Below are 25,525 nucleotides of genomic sequence, written 5' to 3'. Positions count from 1 at the left end.
TGTATTGATTCATTGGATAATATTCTAATAAAATATTTTAAGAATTTATTTTCATTATTATTGTTCCAATAAGATTCGTTATTAATAATATCAGAATTTATTAACTAGAAAAATATGATGCATTTGATTCTTGCAAAGTATATTAAAATAATAATAGATTCATTAAGTATATTCCTATTCTATATAACCATCAGAAGACTCATTAAATATTAAAACTAAAATGATACTTGTATTACAAAAACAATTCTGTCAAGAAAGAATATTTCATTTCTCAATGCAAAAAAAAATAATTAAGTGGTTATAAACATAATTAAACAAAAAGTTTATTGTAAATATTAAAATCAAATGTATATTGTTTTTTTATTAAGATGAAGATGATTATATTTCATTTGAAAGACATCTACTATTTATTAGACAGCTTATAAACAGAGTGATATACTTTCTATTACTTCATATAGTATCTAACTCAGTTAGTAACATTGCAATTCCTTTTTATAATCGTTTGTCTTGGAATTTTCATGAAGAAGATGAATGTATTTATTTTAATAACATAATGATTTAATATTGGTATTAGATTATAACTAAGTGGCAAATGAATAAACATTTCGTTTCAAACTATAGAAAATAATTTCAAAGATTTTTAAAATATTTTAATGTTAATTTGTTTTAACTTGTTAACTTTTCTCTTGCAATACTGCATGTTTATTTATTCAAAGTTATAAAATAAAATATGGATTTAGTTATAAGTTGATATTGTTAATTATGCACTTCATTTAATTTACATTTCTTAAATTTGCTAACAATCTATCTTGGCTTTTCTTCAATACTATAGTTGATGTAGTATTTAATACAATTTCTTATATAGTACCGTTACTGCTTTTCAGTCGCTTGTTTATTTTTATCATTTTCATAAAATTTATTTATCTCTATAAAATTGAATAGCTCTTTTAATATATTTAATGGTTTGCATCTTTATGGGTTTTAGTATTTTAAATTTGCCTATTATTTTTATTTCATCGTCTTCACAACTTTCTTCCTTCTGTTATTCACCGAATTAAAAACTTTATGATTATTCTATAATTGTTTTTTTTTTTACTTTTTGCTCGGTTTATTTGCACCTTCCAAACTAGTACATTATTTTTACTATTCACCTTCTTATTTATCTTCTTTTGGAATATGTAATAGCAATTTTTAACTTCATTAAATTATCTAGATAGACCTAAACAGTTACCAAACACATTTTTTTTGGTATTTTCATGATAAAACATCTTTCAAAATACAAAACAACCACAGTAGACAAATGTTAATTTATATTATAATTATAATTAAATAATATTATATTTTTTTGTACCTCTTATATAGAATCTTCTACTTTTAATGTTTGAAGCACCCAAATTGTCAAACAATATTTATAGAAACCTAGTCATTCAGCGATAGAAAGAATTTATACAACAGAATAAAAAAAAAGATTTCGAGAAGAGTCGAAACAGACAAACAAATCTGTCATTTTTTAAAATAGATAAGACAATAATGACTTGAGAAAACCAATTAAAAAAAGTATCTTCTAAACTTAAATTTTGAAATAAAAATATAAATATATTTTGAGATTAGCATTCTGAGATATTTTAATGACCACACACACTTCAACTGAGTCCTGCTTGATAATACAACCAAAAGATAGGATTATTACTGTTGAAGATTGGAATGGATTGAGAAGTTGTACTTACTATTTTTGGGCTTCTGTTAAAGATACTTTCTTTTTTGTAAAAAGATTAGTACTATCCTTCAAACACCTTTTGCAAGCATTGAAAACTTTCTTTACTAGTCCAATTATTTGTTGTTTTATATTTATGATTCTTTGTGGATTACTTAATGGCTTATCAATTTCTTTTGCACAAGAATTTCAAAGACAATGGTATAGATCACATCCAACAATTCATTTTAAAGAATTTGTTTTAGATGATCTTCTTTTTTCTGTCTTTTCCTTTAGAGATTTGATTGGATTTGCAGATAAATATCTTGGTTTTCTTGTTGTAGTAATGGTATTTAGATTCTTTTTATGTAAAGGAAGACTAATAGTCTTAAGACGGTTTGTTACCTTGATGGGAGTAATGTTCTTAATGAGAATAATTTGTGTTTATATGACACTATTAAATGACCCTTCTATCAATTATTCAACAGCAACAGGAAATCCATTAGTTGAAAGTTTCCTTATTTCAGGAGGTATTCATGTATCAACAGTAGATAAAATGTTTTCAGGACATACTGGTTCAATAACATTAACTGGAATGTTTCTTATTTATTATCATGATCAATATCCTATCTTTCATTCTAAAAGACTTCATTACTCATTATCTTTAACATTTAAAATTATTGTTCTTTTATATGTTGCATGTGGTTTATGTTTATTTACAATAGTACGTATTCATTATACATCAGATGTATTTGTAGGACTTATTTTAGCTTCAACAATTTTTTGTCTCTATCATTCTTATATTCCACTTGCACAAACAAAAAATAATATTTTTAATTGTATTCTTTGTTGGATTGAGCAAGATGCAGATGATATTCCAAAAATTCAATTTATTAAACAAGAACCAATTCAAAATAATACAACATTATTAGAGTCAATTGAATTTGAATAAAAAAATATTTAAAGAATTAATTCCTTATTTTTATGGTTCTGTTTTGTTCATACAAAAATTTGATTCAAAACAGAGTTAAAAAAGAAATCAAATTATACAAGACGATTATTAATTCTAGTGGGTTTGAATTAAATTTCCAAATGGAATATATTTTGTAATTTCATCTGTAAATGCTTCTAATACTTTACTTTTTAATCCAAAAAACTCCATTAATGAAATAATACCATTTAAAATAGAAGTTGCCATTAAGATTTCAAGGTCTTTCATTTTATTCTTTAATTCTACTTGAATTGAATTATAATTTAAAACCATTTGATTGGGTTCTTCATAAATTTCCTTTTTAGTTTCTTTTAATCTTCTTTCTAATATAAGTTTCCATACTTCAATTTTTATTGGAATTTTACGTAATTTAGTAATAAGTTTTTGTCTAGAAGCAATTGCTATTTTATCACTTATGTCAATAATCCATGCTAATGTCTCATCATCATTTTCCTTTAAACAAACATCACTTAATTCAATAACAATTTTACTAAGTGTTTCAAATCTAGCTTGTTCTATTAACCACGTTTGATGAGCAAGTTGTTCTAGTGAATAACAGATAGAAATTCTTCCTCTTTGTGATTTAATTGTTTCATTGAATTTTTTTGAAGACATTGTATTAGGTTTATAAATCCATTCAACTTCATTAATAGCATTATTATTATTTGGTATTTTTCTTTTATTCTCTAGTGTTGGAGGAATATTTAAATAACAATTTACTTTATCAATATTCACTGTCTTAAATGCTGAAGCAATCCAATTAATACTTTGAGAAATACCTTTTTTTCCTATCTGAATTGAATAAGATAAAGAGTCAATTTTTGAACATACCTCATCAAATGAATATCCTTCATAAATGCTAATCCATTTATTAAACTCTCCATTGTTTTTATATAAATATTGACAAAACATTGGTGTTTTACTAAGAATTAATCCAAATTCAAACCAATCTTCAGGTAATGATAATAACCATGAACATCTATCAAAAAAAACTTTGGGACAATCAGATATCCAACTGTAAGCTAAACATGATTTTGCATTAATCAATAATTGTGCCATAAACCATCTAAAAGCTATAAAATAACGAGAATCTTTTTTTACCCTTAAATGACCTATGTTAGAAAGAAGGGATGAAGTAACGGATGGAGGTATATTGATGAAAGGACCATAAATAATTCCTTTATCTAAATCAACAGATATAACTCCTGGACGAATAATAGATTCATTTGATACTACTCCAATAAAATAAGAAGATAATGGAGTTATTTCATCTAATGTACAAGGAGCTTTACAAAATGAAGTATATTCAAATGGAACAATAAAATCTAATAGTTGTAATACTGCAAAAACAACTGTTGTAGTACATTTAGATGTTAAAATAATTCTTTTATTAATTAACAAAGCTAAAAAAAGTCCAATAAGTTGACTTGGACCAAGAGAATTAAGTAAAATTGAAGGAATATGTAAAGATGTATAAGAAGGTAATGATTGGTTATGAATGAAATAATAACAAAGATGATAATATGGTTGATTCATAGTAATTTGAAGAGTTGTATCCAGTTGATTATAAATAATATGATATTGATTTCCATCAAATATAGGATAAATACAATTTGATTTACTAACTTTAATAGTTGTATTTGGTATTATTCCTTTTCTCCATTTAAGAATTCCATTTTTAAATAATGACAATGATTGAATCTTTGTTGTATTTGTAATATAAACAGATGAATAAATTAATGTTTCTCCAACAATGCTTTGTGTTTGAATTGGGTATTTTTTTGTTAAAGAGTGTTGTGGAGTTAGCTTAATGTAAGTATTTCCTACACACTCATCATGGGTAGTACAAAATGATATAGTAAATCCATTTGGTACTTCATTAAAAGGACTATATAAAATAAGTATAACATGATTTTTTAATATTTTAATTAACATTTAAATTGAATCAAACATTTCATATAAAAATGCGTTATACCAATAATTTTCCATTGGAACAATAACTTTAAATACTTTTGTATTAATTCTAACAAGTGCATAATAATCTTCTTTTCTTTTATCAATAATACAATAATAAATTTGAAATCGAATAACACATTTTTCTTGTTTGTGACATAGTTCCATTGTTTCTTCCTTCTTAAAAACTTTAGTTCTTTTAATTTTTAATAATCTTATGTTTTTTTTAATTACTTTTATTATCTTTTATTACTTTTATTATCTTTTAACTTTCTTTGAGAATCATTCAAAAAACAAAATTATTACTTGAAAATAACAAATTTATTTAAAATTAAATAGCCTAACACCATAACACTGAAGACATTGTTGATTTGACTTCTTTTACCCATATTGGTAAAGACCATTGATATAATTCATCAAAGTCTGTTTGTAACTGATTTGTTGATATTTCATCAAATAATTTAGTGTTTAATAATTGTGCTTCAGATAATGAATAATCAGAAAGAATTGGTAATACTTTTTCAGAATGACTAATCAATATTTTTAATTTAGACTCTTGAAGATATTCTCTATAACTATCTTCATCCCATATTTTAAATGCATCTGGTAGTTCTAATGAAGAAACTGGTCGTTGAAGAATTTGTTTAAGAGAATCTAACGAATTTACTAAAGAATAAAGGAGATTAGTATTTCTGTTATGTAATAAACGATGAATAATTCTTCCTAACAACTGGAATAAATTAAAGTTATTTGATGTGAGTTGGTGTGGAGATGAATATAAAATAAATGTTGAAATTAATGCATTTGATGCAGATGGAGATAAATCTGTTGCAAAAAGAGATGTATTATAAAGAACTGCTGATACTGATGAAAGAAGAGCTGGTGGATAATCTGGATATAAATAAGGTAATAATAAATCAAAAATATTTGGTTGTGGAAATGATGTTTGAGATGTCTGTAATAATCCTTGCATAATAACCATTAAACTATTCTGATCTGTTGTTGTTAATAATGATAAATGGTTTAATAATAATGTTTGGTTACATTCTTTGAATGATAAATAAGTAATAAATAATGGTAAAGATACATTCTTCAATGGTCTGGATAACATTGCAGCAAAAGCATCTTGTGTTGATAATGAAAGAAATGATGTCTTAATTTGATTTTTAATAGTATCAGAATATAACAGTAATGTTAGTAATAATGAATATTCATCAGAATAATCAAATGAACATTTCATCAATTTAATTAAATATTGTGAAGAGAGAGATAATGAAAGTTGTGGTTGTTTATATAAAGGTTTAGATAAACAAAGAAATAACAATGGGTTATAATCTGGATATGAACTAATTACATATAATGTAATTGATTCAAGAATATTATTTGATAAAGATGGTAATACTAGTGGAAGTAATTTCATGATTAGAATGATATGATTTGAACTTTCATACCAGTCTCTTTTTTTAAAAGATGTTATAGCATCACTAATAAATTGAATACACTTGTTCCGTATAGACTCATGACTAATAAAATTTTGATATAATTCTATTTGTTCTTGTTCATCACATTTAATAGTAATTGATTCAATGGAATCAAATATTTCTTTGCTTTTACTCTGGTCATATTCTTCAATAATTTGATTGATGTTTTTAGATATTCCACTTCCCATACAAAACTTTCTCACAATCTTGAGATTTTTTCATGAAATTTTAAATATTGATTTTTTTCTCTAGAAAAGATACCACCTATTATTGTTTTATAAAACGAAAATAAACAAAATATTATATTTTTGTTATTAAACACAAAATTCTATTTAAACAATATAAACATTTTGAATCAATGAAATGAAAATTATTATCATTTTTTTAATGGAAATACCTTTTTATTTAAAATAATTAAATTAGAAGAAAATAAATAGTGAGAATTTAATATGTATTGAAGAAATAGATTAATCCATCCTATCATTAGTGAAATTTTCATATTTAAAAACCAAAAGAATATTCAAAAAAGATTTTTCAACTTTTAGTAGAGATTTATAATAACATTAATTAAAAAAGTAATAATAAAAAAATAAAAGATATTATTATGAAGTTAATTATTATCTATTAACACAAAAAATAAAATTGTTATTTATCTAATTTTACTTTCGTTTTTATTAAAAAGTAATAATAACTCAAAAACTATAATACAAACAAGATTAATTCATTTCAGATGAAATAATCAAAGAAGTAAGAATAATGGAAATGAACGGGAAAAAGTCGGATTATTAGATAAAAATAAAAGAAAACCTACAAATTTAAAAGTATTAAAAAAATATAAAAATAATAACATTATTTCATGCACCCCATTGTTATATTATTCTTGATTAGTATTTCTCTTGCAGAATGTGACAGTAATCAATATCTCAATAATAGAGGAGATTGCTTAGAATGTGATGGAGTATATCCTGGATGTAATAGTTGTGATTCTACTAAATGTACTTCTTGTAAACCAGGATATAAACAAATACCATCACAAGATGCAGCAGTTAATTGTGAATGTTTGTTAAATGTAATGAAAAATATTGTTATTTTAGTTTAATATTAAATTTCAATAGATTTAGATGGGTTTACTTCAGAAGAAAAAACAAGTTGTAATACTGGATTTATCCAAAATTCAAGTTCATGTGAGTGTTTGTTTTAATTAAATTAAAATATGAAAAATAAAATAATAGAATAGATTGCTTAAATTGTGTTACTGGTAGTTGTGATCCACAAAATAAATGTACAAATTGTTTACCTGATTATTTCTTAAAAGAAGGAAATTGTTATACTTGTTATAAATGTAAATCAGGAAAATGTGCCTCTATTACAGGATGTACAGAATGTGAAACAGGATATTATTCCAAAGATGGATTTTGTAATTGTTTGTTTATTTATTCTATCTTTGTTAATATTTTATATTCAAATTATTAGCTTGTGGAGCTTGTAAGTCTGATAAATGTGGTGATTCTGGTTGTACAGAATGTGAAGATGGATATTATTTAAAGGATGGATATTGTACTAGATGTGAGAATTGTGAAGGGGAATGTTCAAATAGTGAAGGATGTGCTATGTGTAAATTCCATTATTATGAAGATGAAGGAATGTGTTTGAGGTGTAGTCTTTCATGTAAAGAGGGATGTGATAAAACAGGATGTATTGATTCAAATTCTGCATCTCTTTCTTTTATTTCATTGGCGTTGATTCTCGTTTTTATCTCCTTCTTTTAAATGAAATTTGAATAACAAAACTATTCTTTGATTTTAATAATAAAAAAAAAAACAAAAGAAATTAATAACAATAATTAATAAATCAATAAACTAATCATGATTCAAATCACATATTTGATTTTGCATACGTTGTGTTCTTTTTAAAATTAATTCTTCTATCTTTTCATCAGAAACACCAATATCTAATTCAGAATGATTTCCTGATTCATCATCTGCTTTAAGAAGAAGTCTAGTAATTTGTTCAAAAGTAATTCTTTGGTCAGGCTCTTGTTTCCATGATTCACTAATAACTTCTTTTAATATTTGAGGCATAGTATCACCTAAAGGTAATCGTTTTCCACTTTCTACATAATTTTTAATTTCAAATATTGATTTAAAGTCTTTATAAGGTTCATCTTGGTAAAAAACTTCCCATGCAGATATACCAAAAGAATATACATCACTTGCAAAAGAATATCTATCAAAATAAGTTTCAGGAGCAGCATAAATTGGAGTACCCAAACCTTTGTCTTCATTATTATTTTTTTTCTTTACTACTCTTGAAGTACCAAAGTCAGTAATTTTTACACAACAAGCAGAGTCTGAGTATAATGAATTAACTAAGAGATTATCAGGTTTTAAATCTAAATGAAGAATATTATTTTCATGTAAGAATTCCATTCCTCTTGCAGTATCAAATAACATTTTTATCTTTAATTTATATGATAACTTTATAAAATCTTCTTTTTCTGTTCTTAAATATTCACCTAATGATCCTAAAACAAAATATTGAATGACCATTGTTACTTGAGGTAAATATGTAACTGATCCCATATAATTTGCAATGAATGGATTTCTTAATTTACTCATCATTTCACATTCTGCTATTACTTCTTGTTTTAATTCATTCATTTCTTCTTCTGTTAAATTTTGCCATTTAAATACTTTCACTGCAACTGGAACACTACGATAACTTCCTATATACACTTGACCCATAGCTCCTTCAGCAATAGGTTTTTCAGACATATTTAATTCATCCATATCAATATGAGTAGAAGATGCTGCATCTGTAGTAATAGTAAGATTATAATGATAATGTTTAGCAACATTTTTACAAAGTTTTTCCATTTGTCTTTGGTTATCTTGAGTCCAATCATTAAATGTTTTATCTTTTAATAATTCTGCAATAGTTTCAAGTGTAGATTTTGATTTACTAAACCAAACAGTATATGGAATTTTCATATCTCTAATTTTTGTAGTACAATGAAGTGTCATATAACTTGTAATAATTTTTGATGGAGAATGAGGTCTAATGATAAGAACTTGAGGTTCAAAATGAAAAACAAATTTAGGATTATTTGGTGTATGAAAAATAATCATCATATATTTATTTTTAGAATAATTTTTCACTTCAATTCTTTCAAATCTTGTATCTTCTATATCTGTTGTTCCATTTTCATTACCATAATCTAACTCATATGGAAATACTTTATATCTATTAATTTTTAAAGGTTCTTTATTTAATGATCCATTAATATAATAATGATATGTTGGTTGTTGTTGTTTAAATACTTCAATATCAGCTCTTTCATACCTTAACAAAACGAAAAATAATAATATGAATAATCCCATAATAAATAACAATCCTACTGAACTTCCTAATATTATTCCAATAATAGCTCCAGTAGAAATTCGTTTTGACATACATGACCCTGGATTATCTGGATCAGGAATATATCCACTAACACAATAACAAAATGAATCACAATTAACTCCACCATCACATTGTTCTTTTTTTGTTGTTCCATCACTAAGTGTTATAGTATCAATTATTCCATTACCACATTTTTCATATTTACATCTTTTATTTTCTGTTCTAAAAAATCCATTCTCTGTATCACATCTACATGTTTCCGTACAACCATCACTTCCTTGTGAACATTCATCTTTTGGTCCTAATTTCCCAGTAAGACAACTTGGATAAACACATAGATTATTACGTTGAATATAATCAGAATCATCACAATGACAATATGAATCACATCCATATGTTCCATATTTACATAAACCGTTATGATTTTCTACTTGCCATTGATTATTATAATAACATAATTTATGACAATCATCACCTCCAAATCCTGGATTGCAACGACATCTTCCTTCTTCAGTAACACAGATACCTTGACCTAATTTATGATTACAATCATGTGGACAAATAGCTCTAAAAACTACATCAATATCACTTCCTTTATCTTCAGTTAATACAGTAAAAAATCTTTCAGTTGTTTGAGATGATTCATCTCCACGAATTCTAACTTTAAACCCATTATTTCTACTTAATATATGACCAAAAGGTTTACCAATATAAAGTACTTTACAAGTATTATTTGCAGTATATTCTTGAAGATAATTAACTTTATCTGCAGCAGTACTATCAAGTAAAATAGAATAATCACCTTTAAAATTCATTCTAAACAATAAAAATTTCATTAATCTACATTGAGCACAATATGAATAATCATGAATTCCTCTTGCTTTTACAGGAAAATGAACAAATTCTTCTTTAGTTAAATCTGAAGCTAAAGAATCAGCAACTTCTTGAGTAAAAATATAATATGGATCAAAATATTTTCCATCCATTTGAGAAATTGTTAAAGACATTTCAGCATTTCCACAACCTTCAATAGATGTAAAAAGATAAATAAATTCATCACTTTTATTAGAATGTGATTTATAAGCAGGTACCATCATAGTAAAATTATATTCATCTTTATTCATTTGGTTATGAGCATAACAATGAGGATTTTGATCAAAAGAATTTGAATTTGTCATATCAAGAGAAAATATAACAGGTGCTTTATTTATTTTTTCAATTTCAGCAACAAATACAGCATTAGTAACTTGATTTAAATTAATTTTAAACCATTTTCCAAATCTATATTTTTGTTTATATTGACAAAAACTATAATCTACACTTGAATCATCGTTTAATGTAAAGATTATTTTTTCATTTAATTTTATCTCTTGAATATCTGATGGTAACCATCCTGTTTTTTGTATAACATTTGTTGTTTTCAAACATTCATCATTGTTTGGAATATATGCTTCTGTAACTGGTTTATATGGATTTACCCATTGACAATGTCTACAGGAATTATCTTGTTCATATCCAGCTAAGCAATGACTTGCACATGTATAACTAGTTAAACATGCAGGACATCCAGGAGAACATTGGAGTGCATTTCCAATTACAATGAACTGTATTATAATACTAATCATCCTGAAATAAAAATAAATTGATCAATTAATTTAAGATACCTTTTGATGAAAATTTTGGTACTTCTTTTTTTTTCTTTTGGTAAACTATCTCCTAGGGTAGTTCAACTCGCATTTTTCTCTTTCTCCTTGATGTTTGATTTAAATTCTTAATAAATTATTTTTATAAACAATTCCTACTAATAACCTATTTTCATTTTTATATTCTATTCGTTGGTTTATTAAAAGATTAATTCTTTTTTTGAAAGCTTTTCGTTTCAATTATGTCTTTTTTTCGTTAAACTGGAATGTAATTCATTACAGATTTGTTCTTGTGTGGTTTCGGTGGAGTTTACCACCATGTTTTTGTTTTATTGAATGAGTAATGTTTGTACAAATTCGTATAGTATTGAATTTTTGTTGAAAAATTCTATCTACATGTTTGATTATTTGATGTTGTTTTTTTGTATTTTATTTATAAAAATTAGAAATGCGTTAAAAAGGAAATAAATACAATAAACCCTTTTTTAAAAATAACTTATCAAAATATCATTTCAAAACTTATCGAAGTCTATAGAAAGACAAATATGAGACTAAAGATATTTCTCCTTATACATATAAATACCTCACATGTAGTTTTTTTTTAAATGAGTATAGTATCATTTGAATTATTATTAAGTCTTTAATTCAAAAAAATGGTGCAATGCTCTATTTATATTAAACAGTGGCATATATGAGTGAGTAGTACTGAAACATGTGTCTTATTATTATTTTAAAAATTAACTTATTATTCTTCTATGACGTTAATTGGTTTTTTTTATAGTTTTGTTTTGTTCTTTGTTGTTGTACTTTTAACGTTTGAATAATTAAAAATATCAAAAAACTGAGTATAACAATATATCTTCTTTGAACAAAAAAAAATATTGAGTTAATTGATGAAACCTCTCATTACATCGTTCATGAGGTTAATTAGTATATTTTGTTTTCAAGTACATTTAGAATGAATTACAGATAAAAATAAGAATTAGAAATTAGTAATGAAAAATTAATAATTTGGTATGAATGAATATTCAAACAGAATTAACGTGGCAGTTAAAAGAATGAAGTTTACTTTTTTATTTTTGTTAAACATACCAAAAAGATTGAAAATAAACTCACCAAAATAAAATAAAAAGAATAAACCTTTTTGAAGTGGTGAGAGATAAAGATTATTATTACCCCCACCCACCAATCAATTTATTTAATTATATTAATTTAAAGGAATGTTTTGTATAAATTCATTCTATCTTATTAAACAATTAATTATATTATTATAAACTCATTTTTTTTATTAATTTACAATTATCTATTCAATTTGTTTTATAGATCCAATTTATAGTTTTAATTCTGTTATCTTACTTAAAACAAATATTTTTATTATAAATAATGTTATAACAATAATAATAACAAAAAAAAGAAAATGGTATAAATAACAAAAATGATATTTTTGTTAAAGAATGGATTATTATAAAAATTTTTATCAGAAAGTTGATAAAACTTTATTTTATGATTAAATATAAAAAAGTTCAAAAAGTGAACTTAATAAAATAAAAGTTAAACCGTCATAAAAGATTTCTTCTGTATTAGAAACGAGTTTTATTCCATTATTTCTAAATAAATGATTTAATTTACTACACAAAATGTGAGTATTTAAACCCTCTTTTTAAAGATTTTTGATTCGTTACTTCTGTTTTATGCTTACCCAAAACCCATATTTATATGAATTTAATACTAAAAATCCATACACAAAACCACTTATCCCAGTTGATAAATTTGAAACTATTCATACTAAAATTCAACAACATGCTGTTGCTTATCTTTGTAGTATTGAACCATCAAATAGTACTTTATACCAATCACTTGCTGAAGAATTTAAAGAAGAGCTTAATTATGAATCATATAAAGAATCAGAAAGAGAATTTTTTGCTGGTTGTTTTGATCTAGAATCAAATATGTTTAAATCAATGTTCACTTTTTGTGTTGTTCAAATGGCTTGTTACTTAAGATTCCTTAAAGAAAGAAAGATGTATAAAAAAGAGTTAGACCAAATTGAAATCAAAAACCCAATGTATATCATTTCTATGCCAAGAAGTGGATCTACTTTCACTCATTTTTGTTTAGTATCAGATCCACATGCTTCATCAATTCAAATGTATGAACATTTTTGTCCTGGAAGTAAAACAATGTCAGAAGAAGGAAGACTTAAAATTGCTACAGCTGTTGTTAATAGTATTAACAACAGTAATGATCAATTTAAATCTATTCATGCTTTAAATCCACATAATCCAGAAGAAGAATACTTTTTCCAAACAGTTCAAAATGAATGTTTTGTTCATATTGGAGGATTACCTCGATTGGAACAATATAGATGTAATGCTTTTACTAGAAATTTTGATTATGTGTATGAAGGAATTATTGATGAAATGAAAATGCATTTAATGGAATTTCCATTAAAAGATAAAGACTTTATTTGTATGAAATGTGCAACACATTTTATAACTCCAATTCCTTTCTTTAAAATCATGGCTAAAGATGAATATAATCCAAGAATTGTTTGGATTCATAGAGATCCAGTTAAACAATTATATAGTGCTATTACTGCTTATTTGAATGCTATGGGAAGATTAAAAGATGATTTAGGTATTAATGATTATGAATTTATTAATAATAATGTTATTTATCTTCATCAATTATATCTTAAAAACGCTCTTACAGTAAGAGAATCATGGATTAAAGAAAATCCAGAACGTAAAAAATTCATTTGTGATATTTCATTCAAAGAAATGATTCAAAACCCAATTGAAACTACCAAGAAAATATATGAATATTTTGGTATTGAATATTCTAAAGAATTTGATGAAGCTTTAAAAGATACGTTAGAAAATGGACAACCACAAAAAGAATTTGGTAGAAAAGAAGCAGAAACATCAAAAATAACTTTTAATCCAGAAGAAATACGTAAAAGTTATGATTGGTATTTTAATTCTGAATATGGAAAATACCTTTAATTAATTTTATTTCTTATACTTATTTTATTTGTTTAAAAAATGATTGTTATTGAAATAATTTTATTATAAAGAAATAAAACAAATTTAGTTTTGAACTAAGTCTAAACCATTATCTCCAAAGTTTTTTATTGATGGTGTACGAACAAGAAATTGTCCACATTTTCTCATTCGAGGAGGTTCTCTTTTTTTAAATTGTGTTGCATTTTGAATAAATGGTGTTTTTCTTCTTGGTGGTGGAATAGATGGTAAAGGAGGTTCTATTTTCTTTATTTTGTCATAACAATCAACACAAACTTTACACTCTTGTAATTGTTTTGGAAGAACTATTCTATAACTAAGACATTTATCACAAAAAACTTTGCCACAATAATTACAATGATGTTTTCTTGTTGTTAAATTAAAACGCACTTTACATTTCATACATTCACTTACTTCTTCTTCATTCATCATAATAACTGTTGTATATTCTTCATTCCCTTCATCATCAACATCAATAAATTCAGTTTTTTGTTCTCCAGTAAGAGCAAAACATAATTGATTTAACCATTCTTTTTTCATTTGTAAAGATTCAGCACTAAGATTAAATGATTTTTCCTTTCCAATTAATTGAATAACATTAGTTTTTTTATCAGTGTCTTTAATTGATTTAAATGCAATAAGTTTAATTGTATTATGATAAGACAATTGTGATCCAACAACAGGAGATCCATAAATAAGTACTTGATCAGAAAATAAGAAACATACTCTCTTTTTTATCCCTTTTCTACAATATTTATTTAATGTTCCTTCTAATAACAGAAGATGAGGTTGGTCTAAAATATAACTTGAAACATTTATTGGTAATGATGAAAACCTCATAACTATTTTTTGAAGACGTTCTCTATTTTGTTCATCAGCCATTGTAAGGTTTATTTCATTTGCTAATTGTTGAAAAATATTTAAAGCAATTTCTGCATTTAAATAATCTGGATGTTCTTTTGGTGTGCATTTCATATACTCCTTCATTAAAAGAACATATCTTGGAATTCTTTGTACTGGAGTAATTAATAATCCTTCTAAACCCAACGAACATTTATCATTTGGGTTTGCCATTTCTTGAAATTTCTTTTTATTTAATAACTTGCCATATCTTTCTATCGCTCGATCATAATTTCTAATATATTCATTATAACAATCAAATAATGTTTTTCTAAATAATAAAACATCACAAATAATATCATTTTGTTCAAAATTAGCTTCTCTCTTTTGAAGGTCATAACATAATAACATCGAATTCATTGCAACTGTTTCAATATTACAAAATAATTGTTCAAAATCATTTTTATCTAAGACATTTGATTTCTGTATCGGTTGAAAATATACATTAATAGCTAATTGTAACATATCTGAATATGTTTTCTCTGTAGTAGCTAATTCATTAACTACTTTTTTCCTTTGTTCCATTACTTTTTTATTTTCTTTTTTAAGTTCTTTTTTTCTACTTTTTTCTTCTTTTTCTATTACAACCTCCTTCTTCCATTTATTTGTATGTCATTTCTATATTACTTCATATCCTTATTTCTTATAAAATTTCTTGGTAATAAGTCTTTTAATATCCAACATATCATTCCATTATAGTATTGATATTGTACAAAGAAACTACTAACAGAAAGTGTATCAAATAAATTCACTTCTAATTGTCATAATAACAGGATATTCGTTTAAACATGAATGATATTAGAAGTATTATTGAAGAATTTGATTGTTTGAATGATTAGAATAGCATTACAAAACACTCATTTTCAGTTATTGAAATACCAGTAAAAATACACCACAACACAATTATTCTTATTCTTTAAACAAAGTCATCAATAAGTCAAATAAATTTCTTTTTAATAAGAATATCTCCAATGACATAAATAAGTAATATGTCATTGATTCATAGTTATTTGATATTCTATATTAAAGATATTAAGATAAAAACATTGTTAATAGATAAATACTCATTATTATCACATAATGTATGTTCTTGAGTATTATTTGACAAATAAACCAACTGTAATAGATACTAAATATAATCATCATTAGTTTAGTTGATTCATTAGATTTAAATTCTTGAATAAATAACCGTTGGTGCAATACTATAATAGTTTAATACAAGTTGTCAGAAAATTACAGATGTGCCAAAAACATGAAGAGAAGAATATGACTTTATAATAATCAATCTAATATTATGAACAATGAAATAGATAGTTATGAATTAAGTTAAAAGAATAAACAAATACATGTGGTTCAATTATCAATCAAAATTGGAATAATTAAAGATAATATTATTATGAAAATGATATAATTCATACACATATGAGATGATACATGTTGAATTATATTTTTAAATTTGATAATGACTGAAAATGATTAAAAAGGATTCACAAACATAGTATTAATAAGAAATTGTGTCAAAAACAAAGAAAATAAATACTGAATTGTTTTATTTTTCAAATACGACTTGCTTCAGCTTTCTTAATATCATCATCAGTTATAATCTCATATTGTTTCAAGCGATTTAAAGCATAATTTCCTTCATCTTTCAAGATTTGATAATGAGAATGAATTAAATCTAGAATGGCATATATGACATAAGGATCTTTCATGATAGTATTTGCATACTCACTTTTCAAATTAATCAAATTACAGAGTATTCTTGTTGCTTCATAAGCTACTCTGACATCTCTTACTTCTCTTGTAGAAGTTTGAGGAGTTCTTTTCTCTTTTATTAGTCGAACGGTATATCCAGCTGTTTCTATAATACTATTAATAGCAGTTGGAAGATTCATAAAATGTTCAGCACGAAGGGATGAATTTAAAATTAAACGAGATATAATTTGCTGAATATTAAAGATAATGACTTGGTTAGTTGAGACATTATACCAATCATTAAGTACTTCAAAAATATTAAGATCAAATGTTAAATAGTCTCTATTTTCATGAAGTACAGATATTGAATTAATTACTGATAAAGACATAAGCAATGCACGTTCATCATGTGGATGTATTTTAATATATTCTATTATTTGTTCAGTTACTTTATATGTTTTATATTTTCTAATTGTTTCATCAGTTCTTCCCATATTAGTAAGTAAAAGCATTAAAGATGAATATCCCTCTCCTTCTATCCCTTGAATTCTTTTAACAATATCTTCAACTTTGTTACTTAAGATATTTAATGTATCATCTCTTAATGCAATACTATTTATTGCTTCTATTGCACAAATCATAGTTTCTTTGATAGGACTTTGTGTCATTTCTATTAATGAATTGAGAAATGGAATAAATCTATAACTTTCAATCTTTTCATCATTACAAATACTTCTAAACAATAATAATAATGATTGTTTGATAAATTCATCATTAATTCTTTCAATTTCTTTCTCAATAGGTGTAATTAATTCATCAAAAATACTTCTATAATCTTCTAATTTCAAATCACTAATATCAGTCAATGCTTTAATTGCCATAATTCTAATACCTTTAGCTTGTGCTTCAAAGATTAATTCTTTAAGAATATTAATTGTGTTTTGAGGAAGTAATTTAATTGACTTTTCAATATAACTGTCAATAATTGCAATAATACTTCCATAGATTGTCATTAATTCATTTGGTGCTTGCTTTCCATTTGATAAGAGTTGAAGTAATAATTCAATTATACCTTTCTCACTAATTTCTTTTTGGATATCTTCACAATTTGTTACTAATGTTAATAATCCACTCAATAAACTAGTAACAAATTGAACACTAGTAAGTTGTGTAGTAACCTTTCTTTCATATTCAAATGTACTAAAAAGTTCTTCAAAAATTTTCACTATTTCAGGTTGAATTAATAAGTTTTCTATTCCTTCAATGATATTATGTTCATATAAATATTCTTTAGTTTTAAAATTATTGTTTGTAATAAATGCTAAACAGGTAATGATTTTACTTACATTCTCAATTGGAATATTAGGCTCTACACAGACTTTGAGAATTTTATCAACAATCTTTGTTCCTTTTCCTTCATTAAATAATGTTAATTTCTCATTAAACTCTTTACTATCAACATGTCTTAAAAAGTCTTCAAAAATTCCTAAGTATTTCCCATCATCTGTTGTTTCTATCATACTCATTTGTTCAATCCATTTAATACTTTTTTCATTAATAATGATATTCCCTTCAGAGTACATTTTTTTGAGTGTCTCATCAAGAAGTTCCAATGTGATTGGTTGATTGCTTTGCATATCTTCAAATGTAATGAACAGATTATGATAAGAGACAGTAATGTGTTGCGTCAAGCCAGATCACCACCACGTTATTTTCAAATAACACTTTTCCTAAGTGTGTTATTCAAAGAAAAACTGACTAAACAAAAGAAATGAACGAGGATGAGATAAAAACAGTGTTGAAAAGACTCAAAAGTGAAAGTCAAACACAAAATGAACTAAATGAGAAAGTCCCATACTTAGTTAATACATTAAATGAAAGTAAATATTTAAAATATCAAAACGAGATTTGTGAAATTATTGGTTCAAATATTGGTGTGTATAGTAGAAAAAGTATTATTCAACAAATTTATTACATCCTCCCTGATTTAATTTTTGGAATTAATAAACAAATAACTGAACAACCAATCATTAATAAAGAACAACCATTTTATATTAATCATCCTTTCATACCTAATTCAAAACAAATTATCACTAATCCAATAGTTTTTTCATGTGGTATACTTAAAATTACTATGTTACTTATCAAAAAAAGTCAAGTTAAGTTTTATACACCTATGATAGATTTAATAATCACGATTCTAAAATCTGATAATCACAAAACAAATCTCATTTCATCAACACTTGATTTTGTCTTTGTTTTATTTAAGGGACTCAATTCTCCATCATTTAATCAATATTTTTATCAAACATTATTTGAATGGAGCATAAAAGAAAGGAATATTTCAAAGGAAATTAAAGGAGTTTTAGAAAATATACCAATCAATATTGGTAGAGAATGTCAACATATTATTCAAGAAGCAATTAGCATTAGTACAACACCAATTTATTTTAAAATATTGGTTAGATTAATAAAAGAAGGAGGAATAGAAATACTAAAAGAATATAAAGATATTATAATCAATGGAATGTGTTGTGGAGAACGAGAAGATGTAATTGAGTTTATTGAAGAAACAAAGAAAAAAGAAGAAGGAATAAAGATATTACAAGAACAAGAAAATAAATTGAAATCTATTATTGAATCAAAAGGAGTTTACAAGAAAGCAAATACTATTCAAGCTGGATTTATATATTGTACACGATGTGTTAAAAATGAAGATGAATATGAAGAAATTATGAAAAGAATCAGAAATGAAATTACTAATGAAGTTGTTAACATGATTAAAAAAGAAGTTAAAGAAGATATACTTAATGTTATTACATTTATTAGTATAGAAATTACAGAAAAGAAGTATTGGATGGGAATAAGTGAAGAACAATTTTATTCAACACTTACTACACATTTAAATATATTATATCAACAATGTATTAAAGAAATAGGAAGAAATGAAAAAGGATTAGAGTCTATAATCAAATGTTTAATTATTGGATATCCAGAAAATGATAGTAAAAAAGAAGAATTTATAGAAATGATGAGTGAAAATGAAGTTGTCATGAAGAAGTATATGAAACATATTTTAACATATTTACCTTTATATCCAAAAAGAGCAAAAAATATTAATCAAAAATTAATGATAAAAACACTTGGAAAAGGTATTAATAAAGAAAGTGAAAAAGTTATTGGAAAGTTATGTTGTTATTATGCATTAAGTACAAATAAAATACATATGAAAAGAAATAGAAAAGGAGAAGAATATAACGTTGAATGTCCATTTTGTGATGGAAAAGAAGAAAATACAAAAGAAATGTATCAAATAAAAACAACATTAACATTTGAAGGGATTACTGAGTCAGTTAAAAATAAATATAATAAATTAAATGAAGAAGAAGATAATAAAGAAGAAAGAGGTATTGTTGGAGAAACATATATTAGAATGATTATTCATTTACCAATAAGTAATAAAGAAAAAATGGAAAAAATTAAAGAAATGATTAAAAGAATGAAAGGGATAAAAAAGAATAAAGAATATTGTAAAATCTTTAGAATCATTTTTAGATTTATATCAAAAGTAATTACAGAAAGAATAGATGAAGATAATGAAGAAAATAAAAAATATTTTGAAGGAATTATTGAAGAAATGGTAAATAAAGAAGTTGAAGATAGAATTGAAATATATGATATAATTGGAGAAGTTATTAATGAAATAGATATAACAAAAATCAATATAATTATAAAACGAATGATTTATGAACCTAAATTTTATGAGAATCAAATGATGAGAATAAGAATTATTGAAACAATGAAAAAATGTGGGAAATATTTAGAATATCCAACAATAGAAAGAATGTTTAATGAACATAGAGAATTAGATAAAGACATTTTTTATTTAACAAGACAACCTTATCAAAATTCATTTATCAATCATTTTTTAGATGAAAAGAATGAAAATGGATTTAATAAATTTATTGAAATTAGAAAAGAAAATATTCTTCCTGAAATTATTTATGATATTTTAACCAAAAAGAAGAATGAAAATCAATTTAATATTGATGAAAATCAAGGATTTGAAAATTATAGTAAAAACATTAATATTAGACTTGAAATTTATTATCATATATTTCATGAATGGATTAAAGAAGGAAATGAAAATTTATTGAGTAAAGTAACTATTGAAATTAAAAAAGTATTTAATAAACTCAATTCAGAACAACAAAACATTATTATGGAATTATTAAAAAAAGATCATTCAAGTATTTTTGAACATTTTTTATTACGTAGTAAAGAAAAAGAAATGAAAAATACAATAATCATATTAAATAAAGTTATAATATGTTTAGAACAAATGAAAGTTGGAGATAATAAAGATGATACAATACAAGAAATAGGAAAAAAATATGGATTAATTTTTATGAATCGTATTAGAAGAGTACTTGGACTTAGTAATACAAAAGAAAATGTGTTTGGATGGAATGATGGATTTAATGGAATTACAAAGTTTCTCAGTCTAAAAAGTGAAATTAAAGATATTAAATATATTTTATTGAAAATTATCAGAAAAATTACAAAAAAAGTAATAAGTCGAAAGGAAGTTAATTCACAAACAATTGATACAATGAGAATGTGGAGAAAAATGTGTGAATGTAAAGATAATGATGATATTATACTTGAAATTGCATTAACAACAAAAGAACTTATTAATAAAGGAAATGATAATGAAGAAATAAGAAGAATTGGAAATAATATCATTGAAGAACTTAAAAAAGGAAAAGAAAGTATTAAAGTATTTTATCCAGAATTTAATTTAGGATGTATTGAAACAAAACATGAAGAACAAGCAGAACTTGCCATTGCAAAAAAATTATTAACAGGAAGTAAAAGTAAAAAAGTAAAATATTATATTCTAAAAAAGATTAATAAAATATTAAGTGAAGGAGGAATTAGTTCATTAAGTAAATTAAATGATGAACAACTTAATAATACACTTACTACATTAATTAAAGAAATGAAAGGAAATAAAGATATTGAATATGAAATTGGGAAAATTATTGGAGTAATAGGTGCTATTTCACCATCTAGAATTCATCAAGATGTTCCATTTTCAATTGATAAAGAAGATTCAACAAATATGAATACATTAATTATTACATTACTTAAAAATCATCTTGTTCCAGAACTTATTGAACGAGGAGGAGATGAATCACTCTTATTTGTAATTATGAATTTATTAACAAATGGATTTACAAAACAAAAAAAAGTATTACAACAAACAAGAAGTAAAATTATTAATGGAATTATGAATAATTTACCAATTGAACAACAAACAATTATCAATAATATTATCAATTCATATAATTCTATTACAATGATTAATGAACCAAATATTAAATTTGAGAAAAAAATGTTTTTAGAAAAAGGATATTCTATTTTCACTAATTGGGTTGTTTCATTTTATTCATTTATTATATCTAATATTAATAATGTATCACCTGAATATCAAATATTTAATTTAATGATTAATATTATGATTAATACTACATTTGATTGTCAAATTCCTGTAATTCATTTATTATTTCCTATTGCATTGAAATATTCTTTAATTCAAAGTAGTCCTAAATCAATTCAAGATATAACAGAAGAAGTTATTGATGTTCTTGAAAAAATTAAAAGAAATAATGAAAATTCTAATGCAATTTATGCATCACAATTATTATTTGAAACAATAGATTATTTAACAGGATTTAAAGACAATGAAAACATTGTTCAATTTCTTAGTGGGATTGATCAAATGCTTATTGCATCAACTGCACAAGCAGTTAATTCACCAGAACGAGCATATGTATTAATAGAAAATTATCTTCATGATAATAATGGAATAAATGAAAATCAAAGAAAAACACTTATTAAAGATATGATTAGTTTATCAAAAGAACTTGGTAAACAACATGAAATGGCATTTTGGAAAAGAAAAAGTTCAGGAATAATCAATGATGAAGAAATAAATGAAGAAGAACGATTAGAAGAAAATAATATTAATACAATCAATACTTCTACTAAAGATGAATTTATTATTAGAAAAATGATAAGAAAATTCATTAAAGGAGAAGAAATAGATAATGTAAAAGTATATATCAAAGACAAAATTTGGGAAATTATTTGGAATTGTATATTTGAATATAATAAAGATACAATTAAAAATAATGTTAAAGAAGGAATTGAAATTCTTAGTAAACGATTAGGAAAAGAAATTAAAATATCATATATGAGAGCATATGAAACAATTAAATTACTTCATATATTTTATGATATTAAATATTTAACAAAAAGAAGAAATGAAACAAATAATATAACAAAAAAATATAAAGACATTATTCAAAGAATGAAATATCTTAATAAAAATATTGAAGATACAGAAACATTAACTCTTATTCAAATTGGAATTTTAAATGCAATTAAACCTATTCAAAATGAAATGACTACACAAGTAACTATTAATATAATTCAAAAATTAGCAAATGAAATTAATGAGAATATTTGTCAATCTCTTATTATTTTAAGTCATTTATGTAGACATGCAAGAATGTTTAATAAATCAAAAGATTATTGTAATATTGCTATCAAAATTAATCAAAGAGAAAATAAAGAAATAATAACATCTACTATTATTTATCAAATTGGAATAGAAAAATGTATGAGTGAATATCAACAAAGTCATTGTATTGAAGTATTAAGTGATTTAAAAGTATTATATGATGAAATGAATAAAAAAAGTAAAATAAATAAAATGATTGGATATGATTGTGTTATTAAAAAATTAGCATTAAAAATAGCTATTATGAGTGAAGAAAATAATGGAAATTATGAAGAAATTCTTGGATGGTATAAAAAAGCACTTTCTGAAAAAGATGAAGATGAAATGAAAAATAAAATGTTTCAACAAAATAAATTAAAAATGAAAGTATATTATTTTTATGCTCATTTTCTTGAAACTGTAAATCAAATTGATATAAATGATTCAAATCTTATTCTTGAAATATTAATGAAATATATGTTCTCTTTAAAATATGGTTTTAAATATTTATATTATATCATTCCAAAAATAATCTCATTAAGTAATTCTATTGATACAAATGGAAAAAAAATTATGAAAGATTTTGTTCGTTATTATCCTGAATATCTTTGGTATCCTTTTCTTACTTTAATTATTTCTAAATTAGAAGAACCAAACTTTTCTAAAACTTTTTTATCTCTTATTCTAACTAAAGTTCTTGTAAAATATCCTGAACAAGTTTCTTGGCGTTTAGCTTCTTCTATCTTTAGTCGTAATGAAAAAAGAGTTACTATTATTAAAAAAATTATTGAAAAAGCAAATACTCTTAATAATACTGTTCAAATTATTTTTAATGAATTAATTCAATTTGGTGATGCCTTTAATTTATTGGCAAAAGATAATGATTTAGAACCTGGTATTCATAAATTTACTTCAAAAAGACAACAAAAATATTCTATCCTTCTTAATGAAAATTGGAGTCATTTAATTATTCCAACTCAAAAAGCATTAACAATTAATATTCCTGAATCTCATTTACAAAATAATTATTCTCCTTTTGAAATATCTTTACCTAAAATTAAATGTATTGAAAATTCTTTTAGAATTTTAAATTCTTTACAAAAACCAAAAAAAATTACTATTTTATCTAAAGATAAATCTGAACCTTATTACTTTTTATGTAAAGGAAAAGATGATATTAGAAAAGACAATTTTGTTCAAGAATTATTTGGTGCACTTAATCATCTTTTTGAAACTTCTCATTATAGCCAACAATATAATTTAAAAATTCAAACTTATACTGCTTTACCTATGAGTGAAGAAACTGGTTTAATTGAATGGGCTTCTAATACTATTCCTATGAAATCTTTAATTGTTGAATCTCGTACTAAGGATATTATCACTTATCATAAATTAGTTGCAAAAGAAGGAAATCAACGAAAAAGAGTGGATTTATATAAAAAATATATTTTAAATTCTTCCTATACTCTTCCTCCTCAATTTTATTCAAATTTTAATCATTCTTTTCCTATTCCTCATCATCAAATTAAAGCAAGAGAAAATTATAGTAAAAGTATGGCTGTAATGTCAATGGTTGGTTCAATTATTGGTCTTGGTGATCGTCACTTGGAAAATATTTTATTAAATACAAAAGATGGAAATATTGTTCATATTGATTTTGATATGTTATTTTGGAAAGGTGAAATCCTTCCTGTTCCTGAAACGGTTCCTTTTAGATTGACTACTAATATGATTGATTGTTTTGGTCCTCAAGCTGAAAATGGTCTTTTTCTTGATATGTGTACTGTTGTCCTAAAAACTTTACGTCATAATCAATCTGTTATTATCTCTTTAACTGATAGTATGTTACAAAATCCTTTTATTGATTGGGCTAATAATGAATCAAGTGCTTCCCAAATCCCTGAAAAACCAATTCCTCGTTTTAAACGTATTTTGTCTGGCATTGACAAATTAGGAAGGGTTGTTTCTGAACGTTCTCAAGCTGAACAACTTATTAATGATGCAAAGTCTGTTGATAATTTAGGTTCAATGTTTCAAGGTTGGCTTCCATATATCTAATTGAATAATTTAATTTTATCTATTATTTAATCTGATAGATTTGAAATAAATTTAGAGACTCTTATCACTCTTATCATTTTAATATTCCTATCATACTTATTATCACTATTATCTACTG

General features: G+C 24.1%; 9 protein-coding genes across 9 annotated transcripts; 4 read left to right on the top strand and 5 right to left on the bottom strand.

The window, feature by feature from the left end:
* Positions 1–1,626: 1,626 nt before the first annotated feature.
* EHI_197390 (uncharacterized protein) lies at positions 1,627–2,645 on the top strand (the record flags this gene model as incomplete). The annotated part of the gene is made up of 1 exon (XM_646588.2): positions 1,627–2,645. The coding sequence occupies exon 1, from the start codon at positions 1,629–1,631 to the stop codon at positions 2,643–2,645; it is 1,017 nt and encodes a 338-aa protein (XP_651680.1). The 5' UTR covers positions 1,627–1,628.
* Positions 2,646–2,759: 114 nt separating this feature from the next.
* Positions 2,760–4,805, bottom strand: EHI_197380 (uncharacterized protein; the record flags this gene model as incomplete). Its single annotated transcript, XM_646587.1, has 2 exons — positions 2,760–4,572; positions 4,636–4,805. The coding sequence occupies 2 exons, from the start codon at positions 4,803–4,805 to the stop codon at positions 2,760–2,762; spliced, it is 1,983 nt and encodes a 660-aa protein (XP_651679.1).
* A 172-nt stretch (positions 4,806–4,977) lies between these two features.
* EHI_197370 (uncharacterized protein) lies at positions 4,978–6,306 on the bottom strand (the record flags this gene model as incomplete). Its single annotated transcript, XM_646586.1, has 1 exon — positions 4,978–6,306. The coding sequence occupies one exon, from the start codon at positions 6,304–6,306 to the stop codon at positions 4,978–4,980; it is 1,329 nt and encodes a 442-aa protein (XP_651678.1).
* A 668-nt stretch (positions 6,307–6,974) lies between these two features.
* EHI_197360 (cysteine-rich surface protein, putative) lies at positions 6,975–7,887 on the top strand (the record flags this gene model as incomplete). Its single annotated transcript, XM_646585.1, has 4 exons — positions 6,975–7,176; positions 7,234–7,308; positions 7,356–7,541; positions 7,592–7,887. 4 exons carry the CDS (start codon positions 6,975–6,977, stop codon positions 7,885–7,887), a joined length of 759 nt encoding a protein of 252 aa, XP_651677.1.
* Positions 7,888–7,977: 90 nt separating this feature from the next.
* EHI_197350 (protein tyrosine kinase domain-containing protein) lies at positions 7,978–11,145 on the bottom strand (the record flags this gene model as incomplete). The annotated part of the gene is made up of 1 exon (XM_646584.1): positions 7,978–11,145. One exon carries the CDS (start codon positions 11,143–11,145, stop codon positions 7,978–7,980), a length of 3,168 nt encoding a protein of 1,055 aa, XP_651676.1.
* A 1,709-nt stretch (positions 11,146–12,854) lies between these two features.
* EHI_197340 (sulfotransferase, putative) lies at positions 12,855–14,168 on the top strand (the record flags this gene model as incomplete). Its single annotated transcript, XM_646583.1, has 1 exon — positions 12,855–14,168. One exon carries the CDS (start codon positions 12,855–12,857, stop codon positions 14,166–14,168), a length of 1,314 nt encoding a protein of 437 aa, XP_651675.1.
* Positions 14,169–14,252: 84 nt separating this feature from the next.
* On the bottom strand, positions 14,253–15,611 carry EHI_197330 (Rho guanine nucleotide exchange factor, putative; the record flags this gene model as incomplete). The annotated part of the gene is made up of 1 exon (XM_646582.1): positions 14,253–15,611. One exon carries the CDS (start codon positions 15,609–15,611, stop codon positions 14,253–14,255), a length of 1,359 nt encoding a protein of 452 aa, XP_651674.1.
* A 1,031-nt stretch (positions 15,612–16,642) lies between these two features.
* EHI_197320 (uncharacterized protein) lies at positions 16,643–18,364 on the bottom strand (the record flags this gene model as incomplete). Its single annotated transcript, XM_646581.2, has 1 exon — positions 16,643–18,364. The coding sequence occupies one exon, from the start codon at positions 18,362–18,364 to the stop codon at positions 16,643–16,645; it is 1,722 nt and encodes a 573-aa protein (XP_651673.2).
* Positions 18,365–18,552: 188 nt separating this feature from the next.
* On the top strand, positions 18,553–25,407 carry EHI_197310 (Phosphatidylinositol 3- and 4-kinase family; the record flags this gene model as incomplete). Its single annotated transcript, XM_643305.2, has 1 exon — positions 18,553–25,407. One exon carries the CDS (start codon positions 18,553–18,555, stop codon positions 25,405–25,407), a length of 6,855 nt encoding a protein of 2,284 aa, XP_648397.2.
* Between the last annotated feature and the right edge of the window lie 118 nt (positions 25,408–25,525).

Source organism: Entamoeba histolytica, genomic scaffold, assembly GCF_000208925.1.
Source record: "Entamoeba histolytica HM-1:IMSS scf_1104750519255 genomic scaffold, whole genome shotgun sequence".
NCBI lineage: Eukaryota > Evosea > Mastigamoebida > Endamoebidae > Entamoeba > Entamoeba histolytica.
The sequence above is the reverse complement of the archived record's forward strand: the minus strand, read 5'-3'. Positions and strand labels throughout refer to the sequence as shown.